Source organism: Equus caballus, chromosome 14, assembly GCF_041296265.1.
Source record: "Equus caballus isolate H_3958 breed thoroughbred chromosome 14, TB-T2T, whole genome shotgun sequence".
Classification (NCBI taxonomy): Eukaryota; Metazoa; Chordata; class Mammalia; order Perissodactyla; family Equidae; genus Equus; species Equus caballus.
Window position 1 is genome coordinate 89,579,398 of NC_091697.1, and position 20,361 is coordinate 89,599,758.

At 37.2% G+C, this 20,361-nt stretch overlaps 1 protein-coding gene across 29 annotated transcripts in view; it reads left to right on the top strand.

Annotated features, from left to right (window-relative positions):
• MCTP1 (multiple C2 and transmembrane domain containing 1) overlaps nt 1-14,590 on the top strand; it is a 499,995-nt gene extending 485,405 nt beyond the window's left edge. For all 29 annotated transcript variants that reach the window (XM_023617967.2, XM_023617972.2, XM_023617969.2 and 26 more), the window contains 3 exons: nt 798-907; nt 11,485-11,582; nt 12,543-14,590. In XM_023617967.2, coding sequence (XP_023473735.1) covers nt 798-907; nt 11,485-11,582; nt 12,543-12,614 — 280 coding nt within the window. In that variant the 3' untranslated portion in view covers nt 12,615-14,590. The remainder of the gene's footprint in view (nt 1-797; nt 908-11,484; nt 11,583-12,542) is intronic.
• The last annotated feature ends 5,771 nt before the right edge of the window (nt 14,591-20,361 follow it).

Sequence of the window (20,361 nt, forward strand, 5' to 3'; positions counted from 1 at the left end):
ACCCGCCAGCCAGGCCCTGCCATCACCCACACTTGTCCAGCTTACACTCCCTTTTCACAGTCTTTCCAACAAATCTACCACATGCCACACTCTCCTTTGCCGGAAATAATATAAGGAGAATAGTAGGCAATGCTGACTATTTCTTAATTGTCTTTGTATTTCTGCTCAGAAGGGCAATGATGGCAGGTGAATTTTTACAAGGCTAACTCTTCTGTTTCCCCTTCCTGACTTCCAGTTCCATTTGAAACACAGCTAAAGTGGGAAGCGAGTATTCCTCTGAAGAATTCTAAAGTTCAGAGGATTTATAGCACAGTGTAACATTTAGGTCTATAGATGATTGCTGGCAACATTTTATTTGCAGTGTGGGGAATCCAGTGTGAGAGTTGATAGAAGAAAGAATGTTAGGCCCAGGGGCATTCTCCTCTAAGAAAATTTGGAGAAAACAAGATTTGGTACTAGTTTTAGAAGTAGAAAAACAAAGTCTTTGTTTTGTTTTGTTTTGATTACGTGGGGAGTCACCCATGTAGTGCAATGGCTTAGACTCTGAAGTCACCTGAGACAATCTGGAGGGGTTGGTGGCAAGGCTCTTACCTGGGCCTTGTGTTCATGGAATTCAGCAGATTATGACTAAACTCTGTCCTCTGATAGCCTACTACAATTGGCTTCTATTCCAGAGGGAAATGCAGTCTTACTAGATAGCCTAATCCAGATTTTGAGTCAGAATCATATTTATCTTAATCTTTGTTTGAAAAAAGTATGAAGTGCTCAGATTGCTGATGTGTTAATTTCTTATTCAGTACTTTCAACTGGACTGTCCCATTCTTAAGCTGGCTGGCCATCATAGCCCTCTGTGTGTTCACAGTCATCCTGTACTTCATTCCACTGAGATACATTGTCCTTGTCTGGGGTAAGTAAAGCCTTTTTTATTTTTATTTTTAAACTGTCTGCTGCTAAGAACAAACTATTTTTAAGGGATGAGTTATATTGTCAGTAGTTGCCTGTATTTATGGTCATGAAGCTTCTCCATGATGAAAAGAGACAGGTCAGTTAAAAAATCACAACGGTATAAAGATTTAGGTCTACCTGCAAAATGCATTTTTCTTATCTGGCACCATAGGCTCCATCATACTATAAACATGTAGTTGTGCAGATTCCTCATATATCAAAGTGTAGCTTTGTCTAGATATCACTCTGATTTATTTTCACCACTTATACGAAAACAGAGGCATTTCGATCCATATGGTGCATTTAGGACAATATGCTTTGGTGCTGTGGTACTTTATCTTCTGGAAGCATCTGTAAACATGGTACTATATATGGTCACCTTTAGGATGCAGGAAAAGGGTCCTTGGCATTGACAGGCTGCTAAGGAATAAGAAACCTTTTATGTCTACTAAACAAGAATGCCTCTGCAAAAACCCATTTTAAAGGTGATATTTTTGGTCCTAATTTTTAGTGCAATTATGCTGCATATCAACAGTTCCTACGCACTTAGGTGCCATTTAGGTGGTAGTTTCAGCATTCTTCATAGTTTGGGGATTTTTCCTTTCCTTAGCTGACAAAATTCTTGGTTTGAAAAACTCAGTTTTCAGTCTCCAAGGTCGATTAACATATAAAACCACAACATTAATGATATATAAATAAGACTGGGTGGAAGTAGAATTCTCTACTTGCCCCTGGCCTGCATAGACTGCTAAACCTATACAAAATGCAAAGAACCAAAATGGGTCTTAACTCCAGAAAATGCGTGCTTACACTGAAAGCAAAAAGATCAAAGGGAATGTTTTGTTCTTTTCTTTTTAAGCCTTTTAAAGAAATATGCTAGAATAAAGTGAGAAGGGGGTCTGATGTCTCCAAGCCCTTCAGTTTTAAGATTGTTATCTCCCTATTCTTTTTAGCCTATCTTGTCATATCTTGAGTAGGCTCTCTTACCCCTTATCACTATTAATACCTTTATTTACATTTTGGGTAGGGAGTGGAAGTTAGGGGGAATGGTGATTATTTTTTCCTCAATTTCTATAATTTAAAGAAACAGTTTCAGCTAAGGCAGTACCTTCACTATAGGAGGGAAGAGACATTTCTACCGTGTTCTTGCTTCCCTATTGTACGTTCAAGCCCTCATCTTTCATTCCTTCTCTGATATTTAAAACAGATGCTGTTTTATTGAAGGAATTAGGGTAGGGCATTAGGTGTGGCAGTTTATTAGCTCTAACCTACCTAGGGTCAGACCTGCCATCTCAGTTGTGATAGGTGGTGAACTTCTGGTTTCGTTTCCCCAGGTTCTCAGAAACTGGAGCCCATGGCAGACATCTGGCTATGTAACCTGGGGTGGCCTCACTGGCTAGCTGTCTTAAACATAATTTTTAGAGAATGTGTTTGGGCCTCTTATTCCATCAAATGAAATAAAACAAGAACAGTCATCCTTTAGTGGTAGGTGATTGCTGAAATATTAACCAGAAATTTAAGACGTAGGTCTCACATGGGGAGACGGGAACCAGAATCATGTTTGCAGAAGTTTATTTTGCTGGACTCCCTGAAGAAGAGCCAAGATGCTCTAGTTTATGGCCTAGTTTTTTACCAGTCTGTTGATTTCATATAAAGCTGTTTATTTTTTTATGTGAATATGTTTCATAATTTATTAAGTACAATATAATTTTAAAAGAGTTGACTTGGCTCATTGAAATTCTACATTATACCATAGAATATGTAGAATAGATACTTCTAGCTTTATACATTATTTTGACATTTCTATCTGATTAAATTTTTTCTTTGTATAATAGCTCCAGTTTGACTTAAATTTGCCCCTCATCCACATTTGTTCTTCAGGTAGTGCAGAGGATTAACTGTTGAATAATTTAGTATGGGTAGATGTGGCTCATCTTTAATTGTCCTTGGTCGATCTAATCCAAGAAGTGATCCAAGTAAGTCAATCACAGCAGCAACTTTTGCAGGCATTAAATTTAAATTTCTTGTAATTTAAAAGTAAAATTGGTTTCTGAAGATATCAGTGCCAGAGATGTAGAAATGGAAACTTTTTTCTTGTGATGAGAACTTCGAACATCTACTCTCTTAGCGACTTTCAAATATGCAATACAGTATTATTAACTATAGTCACCAGGCTGTACAGAACATCCCCATGACTTATTTTATAACTGCAAATTTATACTTTTTGACCCTCATTGTTATAGCTGACTAATATTCCATTGTGTGTGTGTGTGTATATATATATATATATATGTCTACATATATACACACACCACATTTTCTTTATCCATTCATCCATCGGTGGACACTTAAGTTGTTTCCATGTCTTGGCTATTGTAAATAATGCTGCAATGAACATGGGGTGCATATATCAATTCGAGGTAGTGTTTTCCTTGGATAAATATTCAGAAATAGATCATATGGTAGTTCTATTTTAAATTTTTTGTGGAAACTCCATAGTGTTTTCCATAGTGACTGCACCAATTTACATTCCCATCAGCAGTGTATGAGAGTTCCCTTTCCTGCACATCTTCACCAACACTTGTTATTTCTTGTCTTTTTGATAATAGCCATTCTAACAGATGTGAAGTGATATCTCATTGTGGTTTTGATTTGCATTTCCCTGATGATAAATGATGTTAAGCATCTTTTCATGTATCCATTGGCCATCTGTATATCTTCTTTGAAAAAGTGTTTATTCAGATCTGCCCATTCTTTAATCAGATTTTTTTTTATATTGAGTTGTATGAGTTCTTTATATATTTTAATGTTAGCCCCTTATGAGATATATGATTTGCAAATATTTTCTCCCATTCAGTAGGTTGCCCTTTCATTTTGTGGATGGTTTCCTTTGCTATGCAGAAGCTTTTTAGTTTAATGTAGTCTCACTTGTTTATTTTTACTTTTGCTGCTTTTGCTTTTGGTGTCAAATCCAAAAAATCTTAGCCAAGACTGATGTCAGGAGCTTACTGCTTATTTCTTCTAGGAGTTTCATAGTTTCAGGTGTTACATTCAAGTCCTTAATCCATCTTGAGTTAATTTTTGTGTATAGTATAAGATGGTAGTCTAGTTTCATTCTTTTGCATGTGGCTGTGCATGTTTCAAACACCATTTATTGAAGAGACTGTCCTTTCCCCATTGTATATTCTTGGCTCCTGTGTTGTAAGTTAATTGACTACATATGCAGGGGTTTATTTCTGGGCTATTTTGTTCCATTGATCAATATGTCTGTTTTTATGCCAATAGCATACTGTTTTGACTACTATAGTTTTGTAATACAGTTTGAAATCAGGGAGCAGCATGTCTTCAGCTTTGTTGTTTTCTCAAGATTCTTTTGGCTATCTGGAGCCTTTTGTGGTTTCATACAAATTTTAGGATTGTTTACTCTATTTCTGTGGAAAATGCCATTGGAATTTTTATAGAGATTGAAGTGAATCTGTAGATTGCCTTGCATAGTGTGGACATTTTGACAATATGAATTCTTCCAATCCATGAGCATTGAATGTCTTTCTATTTATTTGTGTCGTCTTCAATTTCTTTCATTAATGTCTTAGAGTTTTCAGTGTACAGGTCTTTCAACTTCTTGGTTAAGTTTATTCCTAGGTATTTTATTCTTTTTGATGCAAGTATAAATGATACTGTTTTCTTAATTTCTCTCATAGTTCATCATTAGTGTATAGAAATACAACAGGTTTTTGTGTATTGATTTTGTATCCTTGTTGGTTCACAAATTGGCCCCCATATGTAAAGGGCAAAGAGAGACCAAAGAAAAGAGGCAGACCACTCCAGATTTGTAGGTGGCAAGTTTAATAAGCAAGGAAACTTACTTATGAGGCTTTCTTGGGTGGCTGCAAGACCAGTAGATCTCTACACCCTCCTGCCAAAATCTTAAAAGTTTATATAGAGGCCTTAACTGTGTTCAATCATGTATACCATCCAGATGGTCTCAACACCACCTTACTCTTTCAATGCTATGTCCTTGGAACAGCTCCCACTGTGAGAATGGTGGGCAGAATGTACAATCCAAGTACAAGGTAGGGGATGAGGAGCTTGCAGTTGTCCAGGTCCAGCTCACAGGTTATCTGGCAGTCACGTGCTCATGATTACCTCATCCAACAATCTGACAACTTTACTGCATTCGGTTTATTCTAACAGTTTTTTGGTGGAGCCTTTAGGGTTTTATATATATAATATGATGTCATCTGCAAATAGTGACACTTTTATTTCTTTCTTTCCAATTTGGATGCCTCTTAATTCTTTTTCTTGCCTAATTGCTCTGGCTAGGACTTCAAATACTATGTTGATTAAAAGTGGAAAGAGTGGGCATCCTTGTCTTGTTCCTGATCTTGGAGGAAAGGTTTTCAGCTTTTCACCATTGAGTATGATGTTAGCTGTGGGCTTGTCATATTCTCTCAACATTTATTACGTTGAGGAATGTTACCTCTATACACACTCTGTTGAGAATTTTTATCACAAATGGATGTTGAATTTTATCATGCTTTTTCTGAATTTATTGAGATGATCATATGATTTTTAACCTTCATTTTGTTAATATGGGGTATTCCATTGACTGATTTGTGGATGTTGTACCAGGCTTGCATCCCTGGAACAAATCCCGATTGATCATGGTAAATGATCCTTTTAATATATTGTTGAATTTAGTTTGCTAACATTTTGTTGAGGGTTTTTGCATCTATGTTCATCAGAGATATTGGCTTATAATTTTCTTTTTTGTGGTATCCTTGTCTGGTTTTGATATCAGGGTAATGCTGGTCTTGTAAAATAAGTTTTTAAGTATTCTCTCTTCTTCTATTTTTTGGAAGAGTTTGACAAGGATTGGCATTTACTCTTCTTTGTTTAGTGGAATTCACCAGTGGAGTCATCTGGTCCTGGACTTTTGTTTGTTGGGAGGTTTTTGATTACTGATTCAATCTCCTTACTAGTAATTGGTCTATTCAGATTTTCTATTTGTTCATGATTCAGTCTGGGAAGGTTGTATATTTCTAGGAATCTATCCATTTCTTGTAGGTTGCCCAACTTGTTGGTGTATAATTGTTCATAATAGTAGCTTATGATCCCTTGTATTTATGTGGTTTCAGTTGTAACTTCTCTTTCATTTCTGATTTTATTTATTTGAGTCCTCTCTCTGTTTTTCTTGGTGAGTCTAGCTAAAGGTTTCTCATTTAGTTTATCTTTTCAAAGAATCAGCTCTTAGTTTCATTAATCTTTTCAGTCTATTTATTTGTTTCCACTCTGTGATTTCATCCCTTGTACTAACTTTTGGCTTTATTTGCTCTTTTTCTAGTTCCTTGAGGTGTAAAGTTAGGTTGTTTGAAATTTTTCTTGTTTATTAAGGTAGGCATTTATCACTGTGAACTTACCTCTTAGAACTGCTTTTGCTGCATCACATAAATTTTGGCATATTGTATTTCCATTTGCACTTGTTTCAAAGTATTCTTTTATTTCTCTTTTGATTTCTTTGTTGACCCATTGGTTGTTCAGTAGCTGTTGTTTAATCTCCACATACTTGTGAATTTTCCAGTTTTCTTCTTCTAATTGATTTCTGGTTTCATACCACTGTGGTTGGAAAAGATGCTTGATATGATTTCAATCGTCTTAAATTTATTAAGACTTGTTTTGTGGCCTAACATATCATCTATCCTGGAGAATGTTCCATGAGCACTTGAGAAGAATGTGTATTCTGCTGCTTTTGGATAGAATGTTCTGTTAAGTCCATATGGTCTAATGTGTCACTTAAGGCCAATGTCTCTTATTGATTTTCTCTCTGGATATCTATCCATTATTGAATGTAGGGTATTAAAGTCCCCTACTGTTATTGTATTGCTGTCTATTTCTCCCTTTAGGTCTGTAAATATTTGCTTTATATATTTAGGTGCTCCCATGTTGGGTGCATACTTACAAATGTTATATTGTCTTGTTGACCTGTTTCATTATGTAATGCCCTTCTTTGTCTCTTATTACAGTCTTACAGTCTTTGTTTTAAAGTCTATCTAGTCTGATATAAGCATAGCTACTTCAGCTTTCTTTTTGTTTCTATTTGGATGGAATATCTTTTCCCACACTTTCACTTTCAGTCTGTGTTTTCTCTTACATCTGAAGTGAGTTTCTTGTAAGCAGCATATAAAAAATGGGTCTTGTTCTGTTATCCATTCAGCCATTCTATGTCTTTTGATTGGGGAATTTAGTCTATCTACATTTAAAGTAATTACTGATAGCTATATACTTATTTCCATTTTGTTTGTTTTCTGGCTGTTTTATAGTTCCTCTCTGTTCCTTTCTTCTTCTCCTTTTCTCTTCCTATGTGGTTTAATGACTTTCTTTAGTGGTATGCTTAGATTCCTGTGTCATTATCTTTTGTGTATCTACTATGGGTTTTTGCTTTGTTGTTACCATGAGGCTTATGTATAACACATTATATTTATAACATTATATTTTATAACTTAAGTTCTAATGCATTCTAAAACTCTATATTTTTACTGTCCCCCCCATATTTTATGTTTTTGATGTCACATTTTACATCTTTTTTTCTTGTGTTTCCCTTAACTAATTAGTGTAGTTATTTTTACTACATGTCTTTGAAGCTTCATACTAGCTTTATAAGTGATTAATACACTATCTTTATTATATATTTACCAGTGAGACTTCTACTTTCATATATTTTCTTATTACTAACTAGCACATTTTCATTTCAGCTTAAAGAAGTCCATTTAACATTTCTTGTAAGGCTAGTTTAGTGGTGATGAGCTCTTTTATGTTTTGCTTTTCTAGAAAACTCTTCATCTCATCTTCAATTCTCAATGGTAACTTTGCCAGGTAGAGTATTCTTGGTTGGAAGTTTTTTCTTTCATGCCACTCCCTTCTGGCCTGCAAATTTTCTGCTGAAAAAAAATCTGCTGATAGTCTTATGAGGGTTCCCTTGTATGTAACAAGTTATTTTTCTCTTGCTGCTTTTAAGATTCTCTCCTTGTCTTTAACTTTTGATATTTTAATTATAATGTGTCCTGGTGGGGGTCTCTTTGGGTTCTTATTTGGAACTCTTTGGGCTTCCTGGACCTGGATGTCTGTTTCCTTTCCCAGGTTAGGTTTTCAGCCATCATTTCTTCAAATTGTCTACCACTTTCTCTGTTCTCCTCCTGGGATCCCTATAATATGAATGTCAGTACACTTGACATTGTCCCATAAATGCCTTAAGCTATCTTCACTTTTTAAATTCTTTTGATTTTTGCTGCTCTGATTGGGTGAGTTCCACTGGCCTATCTTCAAGTTCACAGATCCTTTCTTCTGATTTATCTAGTCTGCCATTGAATTCCTCTAGTGTATTTTTCAGTTCAATTGTTGTATTCTTCAGCTCTGTGACTTCTTTCTATCTCTGTGTTGAAGTTCTCCCTGTGTTCATCCATTTTTCTCCCAAGTTTTGTGAGCATCTTTATGACCATTACTTTGAACTCTTTATCAGGTATATTACTTATCTCTGTTTCATTAAGGTTTTTTTCTGAGGTTTTATCTTGTTCTTTAATTTGGAACTTATTGCTTTGTTTCCTCATTTTGCTTCACTCTCTGTGTTGGTTTCAATGAATTAGATAAAACAGTCACTTCTCCCAGTCTTGAAGGAGTGCCCTCATGTAGAAGATGAAGCTTATTTCTCAACTCTGCCCTAGCTCTTGGTTGTTTCTCAAATCTTTGAGATTTCCCAAGCAGCCTATTTTATTATTAATAGCTCCCAGTAGTTGAGGGTGTGCCAAGACCAGTCAGTGTCCCAAAGGGAAGGATCTCAGTCAGCACCTAGTGTCAGGCTGATTGAAAGCCAGAACTTCAAGCAACAGCTTTCAAAGTATGCAAATATATATAGTCTTGTGGGACCATAAGCATACGCACTGCTGGCCACCAGTGCCAGGTCATCTAGAGGTGTACTCTGGGAGACAGCCACAAAAATCAGGGCTCCAGATGAGTGTATAAGCTTGTTTCTTGGAAATACCAGTGAGCTGTAGCAAGGCAGAGGGAGAGCACAAAGATGGCAACCCCCAGCCTATGTTCCCTGAGAGCACCTCCACAATCCTCTAGATGTGTGCCAAACCTGAAGCCTGCCCCTTAGGCTGAAGCTACAGTACAAGCAAATAGGTCTCCTTCACAGAAAGACTAGGGGTGTGTTTTAGTCTGCTGTCTCTGTAGTCCCCTGGGGGTGGTAGCCTGCCAAGAATTTTCTCTCTAATTGTTACAGTCCTGTGGGACCCAGGAAAACAAGCCCCCTAGCCACCAGAGCTAGGCAATCAAGGGTCACCCCCTGGGTGGCAGTCACAAAAACCAGGGCACCAGATGCACGTAAAAGCTCCACTCTGGTTGATATTGGTGCTCTGAAGTGCAGCTGAGGGACAGCATGAAGATGGTGCCTGCTGTTGGAGGGTAAAGATGGCCTCTGCTGAGGAAAAAGAAAAAATACTGCCGCTGGCTTCAGCAAGGTAGAGGAAGAGTGCGAAAATGGCACCTGCCAGCCTCCATCCCTGGAGAGTATCCTAGCCGGCTCTTGCCCCTCCAGTGATAGTTTAAGATTAACAAATGGATCTCTTTCACATAATATTTGTGTACTTTTCAAATGGCTTCTTTTGCGCTGGGCACTGGGACAAGTGAGTCGGTTTCCTTTAGAAGCCATTTCTCTGTTCACTACAGTCCTTTGGGTCTCAGGGATGCAAGCCCTGTTGGTTTTCAAAGCCAGGTGGTTTAGGGGCTCATCTCCCAGGTGCAAGTCTCAAAAGTTGGGGTACCCAATGTGGGGTACAAACCCTTTGCTCCTCAGGGAGAAGCTCCAGGTTTCTGAACTCCTCCTGATTGCAGGTCGCAATGCTGGGGCTGAGGTTTCTGGTGAGATCATATCTCAGCCTTTCCCACTTCAGTGTGTCCCTTTTCTCGTTTGCCCAATTTGAAGGAGTTGGTCAGCTAGTTTTCAGGTCTTTTTCAGAGGACATTGTTCCATATGTAGCTGTAGATTTGGTGTGTCTATGGGAGGAGGTGAGTTCAGGATCCTTCTATGTCACCATCTTGAACTGCTTCGTAGAATTAAAACCAGATGTAAAACTGAGGCAACAGTCATATGTAAAAGCTCCCCTCAGGGAGATACTGGTGCTCTGGAGTGTGGTAGAGGGAGAGTATGAAGATGGCTCCAACCAGCTCGAGCAAGGCAGAGGGACAGCATAGAGATGACACCTGATGTGAAAGAGAAAAGAAAAAGCCTAGAGTTAAAAAAAAAAAAAATAGTGGCACCCACTGGCTATAGCAAGGCAAGAGAGAGTGCAAAGATAGTGCCTTCCAGTCTCTGTCCCCAGAGAGCACCCCAGCAGGCCTCGAATGTGTGTCAAATCAGATTCCTGCCCCTAGGGCAATGCTCCAAGACAGACAAATGAGCCTTCCCCACACAAAGTCTGGGCATCCCTTGATCAGTCACTTCCACCCTGGGCCCTGGGATGGCTGACTTTGTGCGTGCAAGCCCTTTAAGAGCTGTTTCTCAAATCACTATAGCTGTGGGTCTTGTGGTTGCAAGCCCCATTGGTTTTCAAAGATAGATGTTTTAGGGGCTCATCTATCAGGTACAGGTCTTAAAAGTTGGGGGGTACCTGATGTGGGGTTCAAACACTTCACTCCTCAGGGACAAACTTTGGGTTTTGAGTTTCCTCCCTACTGTGGGTTGCTGTGCTGGGGGTAAGGTTTATGGCCAGATTGTATCTCAGCCTCTCCTACCCACTTTGATGTGAGCCTTTTCTTGTTCACCTCATATGTAGTTGTTGCTTAGCCAGTTTTCAGTTTTTTTCAGAGGATGTTGTTCCATATGGGGCCATAGAGTTGGTGTGTTTGTGGGAGGAGGTTTTAATTTTTTAAAAAGCTGATGGTAAACTCATTTCAGGTCATTTTGAGAAAAAAATCAAGGTCACAAGTCTTCTAAACATTTAGCTTGCATTACAGCAACAGCCTCCTCTCCCCCCAAAAAGGTCTATCTTTTGAAAAAGGGGAAACAATAAATCTGACTTCTTGCCTTAAAACCAATCCCAATCCAAAATGTAGGGAGGCAAGTTTCATCATAGATGGAACACTGAGGCAAGGCTTCTAAGTACTGTAACCCTGAGAGGAAAAGCAAGATACATCATTGCTCATTTTTGAGGTGCCTTTTGTTTCCTAAATAGAAAGCCTTTCTTGCTGAGAAGAAGCCACTGAAGTATAAGGAGAAAAACAGAGCAGCCATTGAGTTGGGAAGGAGGGAGGTAAGGGACAAAGGAACAAGGGAAGATGGGAAAGACAGAAATGGGAGAGAGATGGTGGAAGGAAGGAAGAAGAGAGGGAGGGAAAAAACTGGGTGTATTGGTTCATTCAGTCAAGGCTTAAGGGCAACTTAATCTAGATCTTCAAATCACTGCAACACTTTTGCCAGAAATGTGTTTTATACAACTCCAAACTTTGGAGATTTCAATAATGTTTGATCTCTCACTCTTTCAGGCATCAATAAATTTACAAAAAAGCTTCGGAGTCCGTATGCAATCGATAACAATGAACTACTTGACTTCCTTTCCAGAGTCCCTTCAGATGTACAAGTGGTATGTAGGTTTCATTATTATTATTATTTTAATGTAGTGTGGTATTGGGTTTGAACTTTTATATCTTTTTAATTTCAAAGGTTTCAGAAGAGCCAGGTAAAGTTACTACAGCCTGTAGCAGATTTTGCCATTCAGGTATTTAGTGCAGTTAGGTTATCCAAGAAGAACTTACAGAGAAGAATGGGGAATGAGAATGAAAGAAGTTGCATGAAGAACCTACCAGGGCTGTCAAGGACAGTCCTCCTCTAAGGAAGCTTCAGCTGAAGTTTGTGAAGGGAAGTCACCATTACGTGAAGGGAGAAACAGGAATATTAGATGGTGAGAGCAAAGTATGCCAGTGGACATTGGAGAGAAAAACACTTCTTTGCATAACTTGCACGAATTGAGTTTTAAAGATGCATATTTTGGATATCCATGGGGGCGGGGAGGAAGAATGACTGTTTTTTAAAGACTGGGGTACATCTTTGAAATCCTTTGAGGTTAACGCTCATTAAACATCAACTATTTTCAGAGTAAAACGAGAAATGTTTTTATCAAAATCTTGAAGCTGAGTTGTAGCAATGCCTTTTTCCTTTGTTTCAGTTGAGTTTTTGATTTGGTATCAGACATGAGAGTGGGCTGGATGGAGATTAAGCCTATAGTAAACAAACAATAAATTGCAAAGAACCATTATCCAGCCCTTCAAAAGAGATGGAGATGGTTTTGCTTTTAATGGAATGTGTTATGGACGGTGAACTGTTACCAAAGTTCACATCAGGGCTCTCCTGTAGTTTCTGGCAGGACTTCCCTCTGACTCTTGCTCTATCATTCTATTGTTTTCTGCATCCCAGCTGCAGATCTCATACAGCTTCCAGAGCGAGCACTTTTTTTCCCCCAAGCAGTCTCTCATTCCTTTGCTTTTCCTTCCTTTGCCAGAAAATGGCCATCTGACCAGTCTTTCTCTGAACTCTGTTTAAACAGGTGCAATACCAAGAACTGAAACCAGATCCTTCTCATAGCCCATGTAAAAGGAAGAAAAACAATCTTGGCTAGCCAGCTCCCAGCACTGAGGAGACCAGCACCTTTTTGGGAAGATAAAAGAAAAAGCCTTCAGCCTCAGCAGCATTTCCTTTCTTTCTGCTTTTTATTTATTTTACCTTTTTATCATGATAGAGAGAATTTGTAAATAGTGTACAAAGGCATATGTCTTTGAAAATATACTTCAATTGTACAGAATCAATTTGATAAAGGTTTAGCTACTGCTGTGTGAAAGCCTTGTTAGCTGTGGATATTAATACACCACACTAGAACAACAAATGTAAGAATGGTAACGTTGGGAGTTATATACACTTCTCTAATTCCAAGTGGAAGAACCAGAATATGAGATTAAATGCTCAGCTGTGCTCTGATTGAATCTACATAAAATGTAATTGTCAATTTGATTTTAAAGTTTTTTTTTAATGTGACTATTTTTTATCTGAAAAGTAATCCATTACAGTTTTCTATGTTTTATACATTTCAAAAGGGAGGGGGGATCCCCAAACCTGAGTTTGGAATAGATGCATTTCAATTTAACAGAGAGTCTGATTTCAGATCCTGACATTCTTTCCTGTGCAATTATTTAGATATGACTAGGCTGATTTTAAGCTAATGAGTGAAGATATATCCACCCCCTCAAGACAATCTTCCACACTCTGAAATCCTACAATGAAAACTTCCAAACCTTCTATCATTCCTTCTAAAACCTTAAAATCTCTACAGGACTACACATAAATACTGCCAGGTTTATAAATGATTGCCTATCTGAATTTTTATACCTACACTACTTTAATTTGTACTGAGTTAGCAAATTAGCAACCCAGTTCAGTTGTCAAAACTACTAGCAAACTAAATTGGTATTGCTTTCGATGTCAGATTCTGCCTCTGTGCATCTCATAATATTGAATACTCAAGTGTTCTCACAGAAAAAAAAGTATCTGCTTTCTCATTAGGTTACTGAAATGCTTTAATGCATAGTATGATTTTTGTTATTAGTGTGAATTTTAATGTAGAGGAGAATGCAGTGTGCTAAGTGATATGCCAGTGTTTCATTACATTCATTTATAGAAAAAAAAATAATCATTCTTGATAATATGAATGCATGAAAACCTATTTTGTAAAATAAACTGCTTATGGGGAGGGGGAGTTTGCCTTTAAAAATGTTTCACTACTTACTATAGACTCTGTACTTAAAAATTGCATTCCCAAGACTTCTGTTGGTTTTTTGTACCTAACTCCCTGGTATATCAAGGGAGTATACCTCTGGAGAGAGAGAATTTGGTGAGAATGCCTTACTTCCCTGACTTGGTAGGGGATTAAGCTGGGTTGAAACTGCTGCAGACAATGTTTTACATTTTATTAATAATAGACTGGGATAGGGTGAAGGTGGGGGTTAAGCTGGGAAAATGTAGAAAAGCCAGAAGAAATATATATTTCACTCTAAAGGAATACTCTTTAAAAATAAACTTAATCTCATCAGAGCTGGTTTTTAAAGTATTTTTATTTTAGAGCTATGTTGTTAAATACTATTTCTTATGATAGAACTATTTTGATCTGTTTATACACTATGCTTGAAAGAACGTCAATTAAATTCCCTTTCTACAGAAAGGTTTGACCTCAATATGTTCTGTTTAGTGCATCATGTTTATAATGACACGCTTACATCCGCATACCATCACTGTTTGTTGCTAAGACAGAATACTCCATGAAGTTGATGTTACTACAGAAAGTTTACTGATGGGATAATTTGTTTGAAATAACTTTTGATTATACCTTCTGTGAGATTTACGTTCTGTGCTGACAGTGTCTACTCAAATGTCTACAAGCCTGATATTCTACAACTCAGATGTATCTAGTGGATAGTAACCATTAACAGATGACTAATTTCTGTTTGTTTCATTCTATCAAATTTCAGATGTTTAGTTCAATAGTAATGTTGACTATACATTCATTGCATTAAATACAAAGAAAATAATCTTTTCTAAGTATAATCAGTACTCCTTTTTTTTTTTTTTTTTTGGTGGTTGAGAGAGGAGTGATAGAGGATTGTGTGCATATTCTTATAAATGACATTTCACTTAAAAAAACCCAGGTTTGGTTTGGACAAACAAGGCTCTCCCTGAAACTTTGACTGTTGTTATATAAAACTCAGTACCTTTAGAGGGGTGAGCATCCAGTGAAGCTGACAGAGGAGTAAGAAGTATCTTGAGGTGTTAAAGTGATATGCAGAGGAATCTTCATTACTTTTAGAAATACTGCATTCACAGGCTGAAAACAAGGGATTGTCTCTAACAGAATTATAACTGTTTCTTTCCCCTTCTCAAGTAGGCACAATTCTGCCTTTTGAAAGCTGCTTATCTTGATTTAATTTTGAGAGATTTGCATTGTAAATCAAGCATACCTTAAGAGATTGGATGTCACTCTAACACCTATTTGGACTGCTAAACATAGTAGTTGTGTAAACTATTAAATATATTCCTCAGTATCTTTTGAAGGTCATTCATATTCCAAACTACTATTATTGCCATTAATTGCGATAATTCATAAGAAATGCATATTTTAAACTTGTTTTTGTTTTTTTGAGGAAGAGTAGCCCTGAGCTAACTGCTGCCAATCCTCCCCTTTTTGTTGAGGAAGACTGGCCCTGAGCTGACATCTGTGCCCATCTTCCCCTCCTTTTTAAGTGGGACACCTGCCATACCATGGCTTAACAAGCAGTGTGTAGGTCCGCACCGGGACCCCAACTGACGAACCCCCAGCCGCCAAAGCAGAATGTGTGAACTTAACTGCTATGCCACTGGGCCGGCCCCTTAAACTTGTTTTTTATTTATAAAAAGAACATAGCACTTCCTGTTCATTCTGGTACTGTTCCACAGACTCAAACTGATAGCTCCTGTACGGATTCCAAATTATTTTTGAACCATTCTATGCACTAGGATAATCTGAATTGAGAGATTCTTTAAATGACTTTGCTTTGTCATATATTTGTTGAGTGCCTACTATGACTTGCCCTGTCATAGGCAATGGTCAAACCAATGATGTATTCAATGAAATCTGGAGCTAAAGTTTACTGAGAGCAAAATTTAATTGATATGTTTTTCAAAGTATCTCTTATAGAATTTTATTTTGTATTTAAAAGTGAAGAAAAGTTCAGTAGGTAAGCTGTCTTATCCAGGGACCATAGGAACTTTTTTTCTACTTCAATCTCAATATCCAAATGTCTCTAGTGGTAAAAGTAGTCTACTTTTGTATTAGCAAGTCTTATTCAGAGGCTTTAATTTCAACATATATACCTGTTAAATGTATTATTTTTGAGTTTTGTACTTAGTATTAAAAAAAACCCAAAAAATATATAAGGCAGTTCAGGGGCTGGCCCTGTGCCCTAGTGATTAAGTTTGGTGCACTCCGCTATAGCAGCCTGGGTTTGGTTCCTGGACACAGACCTACACCACTAGTTGGTGGCCACGCTGTGGTGGTGACCCACATATGAAATAGAGGAAGACTGGCACGGATGTTAGCTCAGGGTGAATCTTCCTCAGCAAAAAAATAAAATAAAAAAATATATATAAGGAAGTTGATGCTCCAGAAATACAAGTTAAGAGCACCATCATTTCTTGCAAAATCCTCAGGTATTATTAAATTAATGCTTATTTAAATATCAGTGTGTGTGTATGTGTGTGTGTTTACAGATGCCTATTCATTTGTTTGATGAGAGTATCTAGAATCAGCCTTTTCTAACTGCTCAATCAAGTATGAATTAAACCCACATAAAAAATAATGTAATGAATACTTACAATAGTGTCATTACTTTCAATTATAATTCTCTTCCCCAGGATGACTGGTGTAACTCACTAAAATAAAAAAACATAAAACATCCTTTTTTTTTGGTGAAACTATTACCTCTCATGCCTCAGTTTCTACATTTGACAGTGGCAGTCACGTCATAAGATGTATTCCAGCTGAATCTCAGATTTCAGAAACAGCAAGGAAAGTCTTTCATTATGTAAGAACACTATACAAATAAAAACTATTAAAGTGGTCACATGCTGTAGAAACTAACACTGTGAAATATTTGCTAGAATTTAATGATTATATCTGTGCTTTTCCAAAGGGATCTGGGTTAAGAACCAAAAAAAGTGAAACAATCAAATATGTAATCGGTCTCAAATGAGTTTCAATTTATTGAGCTCTTCCTTCCTTTACATTCTAAACTAACAACAAAATTTTCTATCACATACACAAGCAGTATTTTTGTAGACAGGTTTTTTATTTATATGATGGTTGTCTCCAAATATCACTGAAAAATTATATGACGCCATTTAAACAAAGGCAACCAAATGCACTGTTTCGCTCTAGTCAATTAAGTATTACTATATTAAGATGAAAGCTTAATCGTATTAAGGAAAACAGAAGTAGGTAAGTAGCTGTGCCAAAGTTTTTTTGTTTGTAGCAAAAATAAAATTGTAACATAATTCTCCCCTGCTATAGATTCATCCGTGCTCCTTCAAAAGAGAAAAGGAGTGACCCACCTGAGAGTCCATGAGTGAACCTGCGAACCACCTCTTATTTTCTCAGGAGGAATGCATCTGAGGAGATGCAGGATCCTGGCTCAGTAGGCTTCTCACTGCTACTAGTGAGGAAAGGCTCAGTTCCACTTTTCTAGTCAAAGACAGGCTTCAAAATGGCACGAGTCAACTTGAGGCATTTTATTTTGCTAGAGTTCAAATGGTAACAAGTTTAGGGGAGATGCTAACTGCATAGAAAAAGGTGCACACCTGGCTGCAACTACTCTTAATTGTCTCTTGGTTACGGGAGACACACCTGAGACAACAGACCAGCATAATAACTGAGACAGCTGGACCATAGAAGAGAGGCGAGGGGAAGGAAATGCCAATACTTGTCCCAAGTTCAGAGATCTTTTCAGAGAACTGGAAACCTTATAAGTAAACTCTACATCATTTCCACAAAACATTCTTCCTTTATGTAGTAGTGATTATGACAATTACACGTCAAAATCTGCATATAACTTGTAATACTGAAACCATGGAAAAGAATTTATCGATGTCAAGAACTAATAAACTCTTAGAAAAATGTGATAGCGACTTGTGTCTATTTTCTATTACACAGAGAGGGATAACATTTGTGATTTTGTTGTATAATAGGGAAGGGAGCTAACCCAAATTCTGACCCAACCTTATAAAATGGTATACCTACCCTTTACCTTTGGTCCTGGAACACTTACAAACTGCAGATTCCATTAACACACAGAACTAGCAAACCATAGCAGGGTCTTTGAAGCACATGGGAACCCACCTGGTAAAATCAAACACCACGTATGTTTGAATAAGCAGTTTTAAAATAGATGTGGTGTTCCATTTTATTTGTTTGAAGTTGTTGAATACCACTTTTTAAAGTTCCCTGTAGGATGAAAAAATTGCTTTTTCAGCTATGAGACAAAAACCTTTTGAGGGTATCCTGAAACAACCAGCACTTGATCAGTTAACTAAGAGTCAGGCACACTAACTCTTACAGGGTGAGGTACCAGGTACACCCCATCCATTCTTGTGGCAATTATGATGCTAATACAAAGAATGCACATGTACTTGATCTCCTCCATGACTGAAAACAACTCTGACGAGCAGGTGAGAAATCTCCCTCAAAAACCAGACTGATGTGATACTCTCCAGTGTATTGCAGTTATGATGTAGATATCCAGTGTATTTATATAAAACTGTTAAAGTATTGTATTTTGAAGTATACTAGTTAAAACAGCACCTTACAAGAAGCCATTTTCCTGGCCTTCATAGAAGTTTAAAATAATAAGCCCTAGAGAACAGTAGCAAGACACTTTCACTCAGAATTTTCTCAGTAGATGGCTGGCTGCTTGTATCCGCATTAATGTTGTAAATAATAAAATCTACAGTAAAAGGAAAAGTTTCTCCAGATCTATGATAATAGAAGAAAAAAAATTCTCAATTTAATAACATAGTAGTGAACTCTCTTCAAAGGCATTTAAGGTACAGTCTTTGATAAATGTAGTCATCATTTAATCTTATAGTTTCACCCTGCTTTTCTGGTGTTGAACCTGAAAAAAAAAAATCAGAGAACAAGTAATTATTCAGTTCCATGAATACTTCCACAACCAGAAAAGGCTGATACTGAAGATATGCTATCACGACTCCACATGGTATCTACATGAAGTTTGATCTTTAGCAATTTAAAAATCCCACTAAAGGGGCCGGCCCCCCGTGGCTGAGTGGTTAAGTTCTCGCGCTCTGCTTCAACGGCCCAGGGTTTCCCCGGTTTGGATCCTGGGCATGGACATGGCACCGCTCATCAGGCCATGCTGTGGCAGTGTCCCACATGCCACAAGTAGAAGGACCCACAGCTAAAATATACAACAATGTACTGGGAGGGATTGGGGGAGAAAAGTAAAAATCCCACTAAAGAGTAATGAATGACACCAGCCAACATGGTGAGGCACTACCTTAAAGGGGCTTAAAACGAAAACAAGAGAAACATAGCAGTAAAATAAGCCAGATTCACTCTTAAAGGAGGGGCTTATAATGCAAGCTATTATTTGAGATCTGCATTACATGATACTGTTTAATTACATGCTACCTTTAAGAAAAGTGACATTTTAAAAATGTACTTTATAATTTAAAAATCTAGAAGAAGCCAGTTTGGGGCTGGCCCCGTGGCCGAGTGGTTAAGTTTGCGCGCTCCGCTGCAGGCGGCCCAGTGTTTCGTTGGTTCGAATCCTGGGCGCGGACATGGCACTGCTCATCAAACCACGCTGAGGCAGCGTCCCACATGCCACAACTAGAAGGACCCACAACGAAGAATATACAACTATGTACCAGGAGGCTTTGGGGAGAAAAAGGAAAAAAAATAAAATCTTAAAAAAAAAAATAAAATAAAATAAAAATCTAGAAGAAGCCAGTTTAAATAAGACAATGCTATAAAAAGTTCAAGACTGATTCTTATATCAGGAGCATTACTTTTAAAAATAAATTGGTTAATGATAATATAAACAAATACAAATCACAAACTTGAACTGAAAAGGAAATATTCATAATTCTATCACAAATACAACCACTGAGCCATGTATTTGCTTACAATGTTTTCCCTATGTAATTTTACTTGAACAATTTTTAATTACATTGAAATAGTTTCTATTTTTAAGAAAGAACTAAAATTAATCAGGAAAAATGGCGTTGAGGGAACCAGTTCACTCACTTTTTATAAATGTCTTTCAACCTCTCTTTAAGTCCATTTCTGCCAATAACATGACTGAGTATAAACTTAAAAGTATTTTGAAGAGTTAAAGAACTGAAATCACGGGAAAATAAGAAATGAGCAATCTAGATTTGCCTAATCTTGAAGAAAGGACTGAATATTACTTGCCAAATAGCTTATTCCTGATGATACCATTAAAACTGGTATTTTTATTCTTTATTTTTGATAGAGTTTCAACTAAAAGAACCTTCTGTAAAACACTTATCTTGACCCCAGTTTATTGAACATCATTCAAAATTTTCAAGCACACAGTGTATTCCTGAGATTAGGAGATCTACGTGCCTTTTCTCTTATTTTATACCTCCACTAACAATATATTAAACAGCATCTAGAAATCTTTATCCTTTTGATTCCTTTAAACCAGAATGATTCCTAACCATTTTTCCCCTTATCACTTTGTCCAATTTTCATCTTCACAATTCTGCTTTTAAGATTTCATGGAAAGCTCTTTAAAATACATATT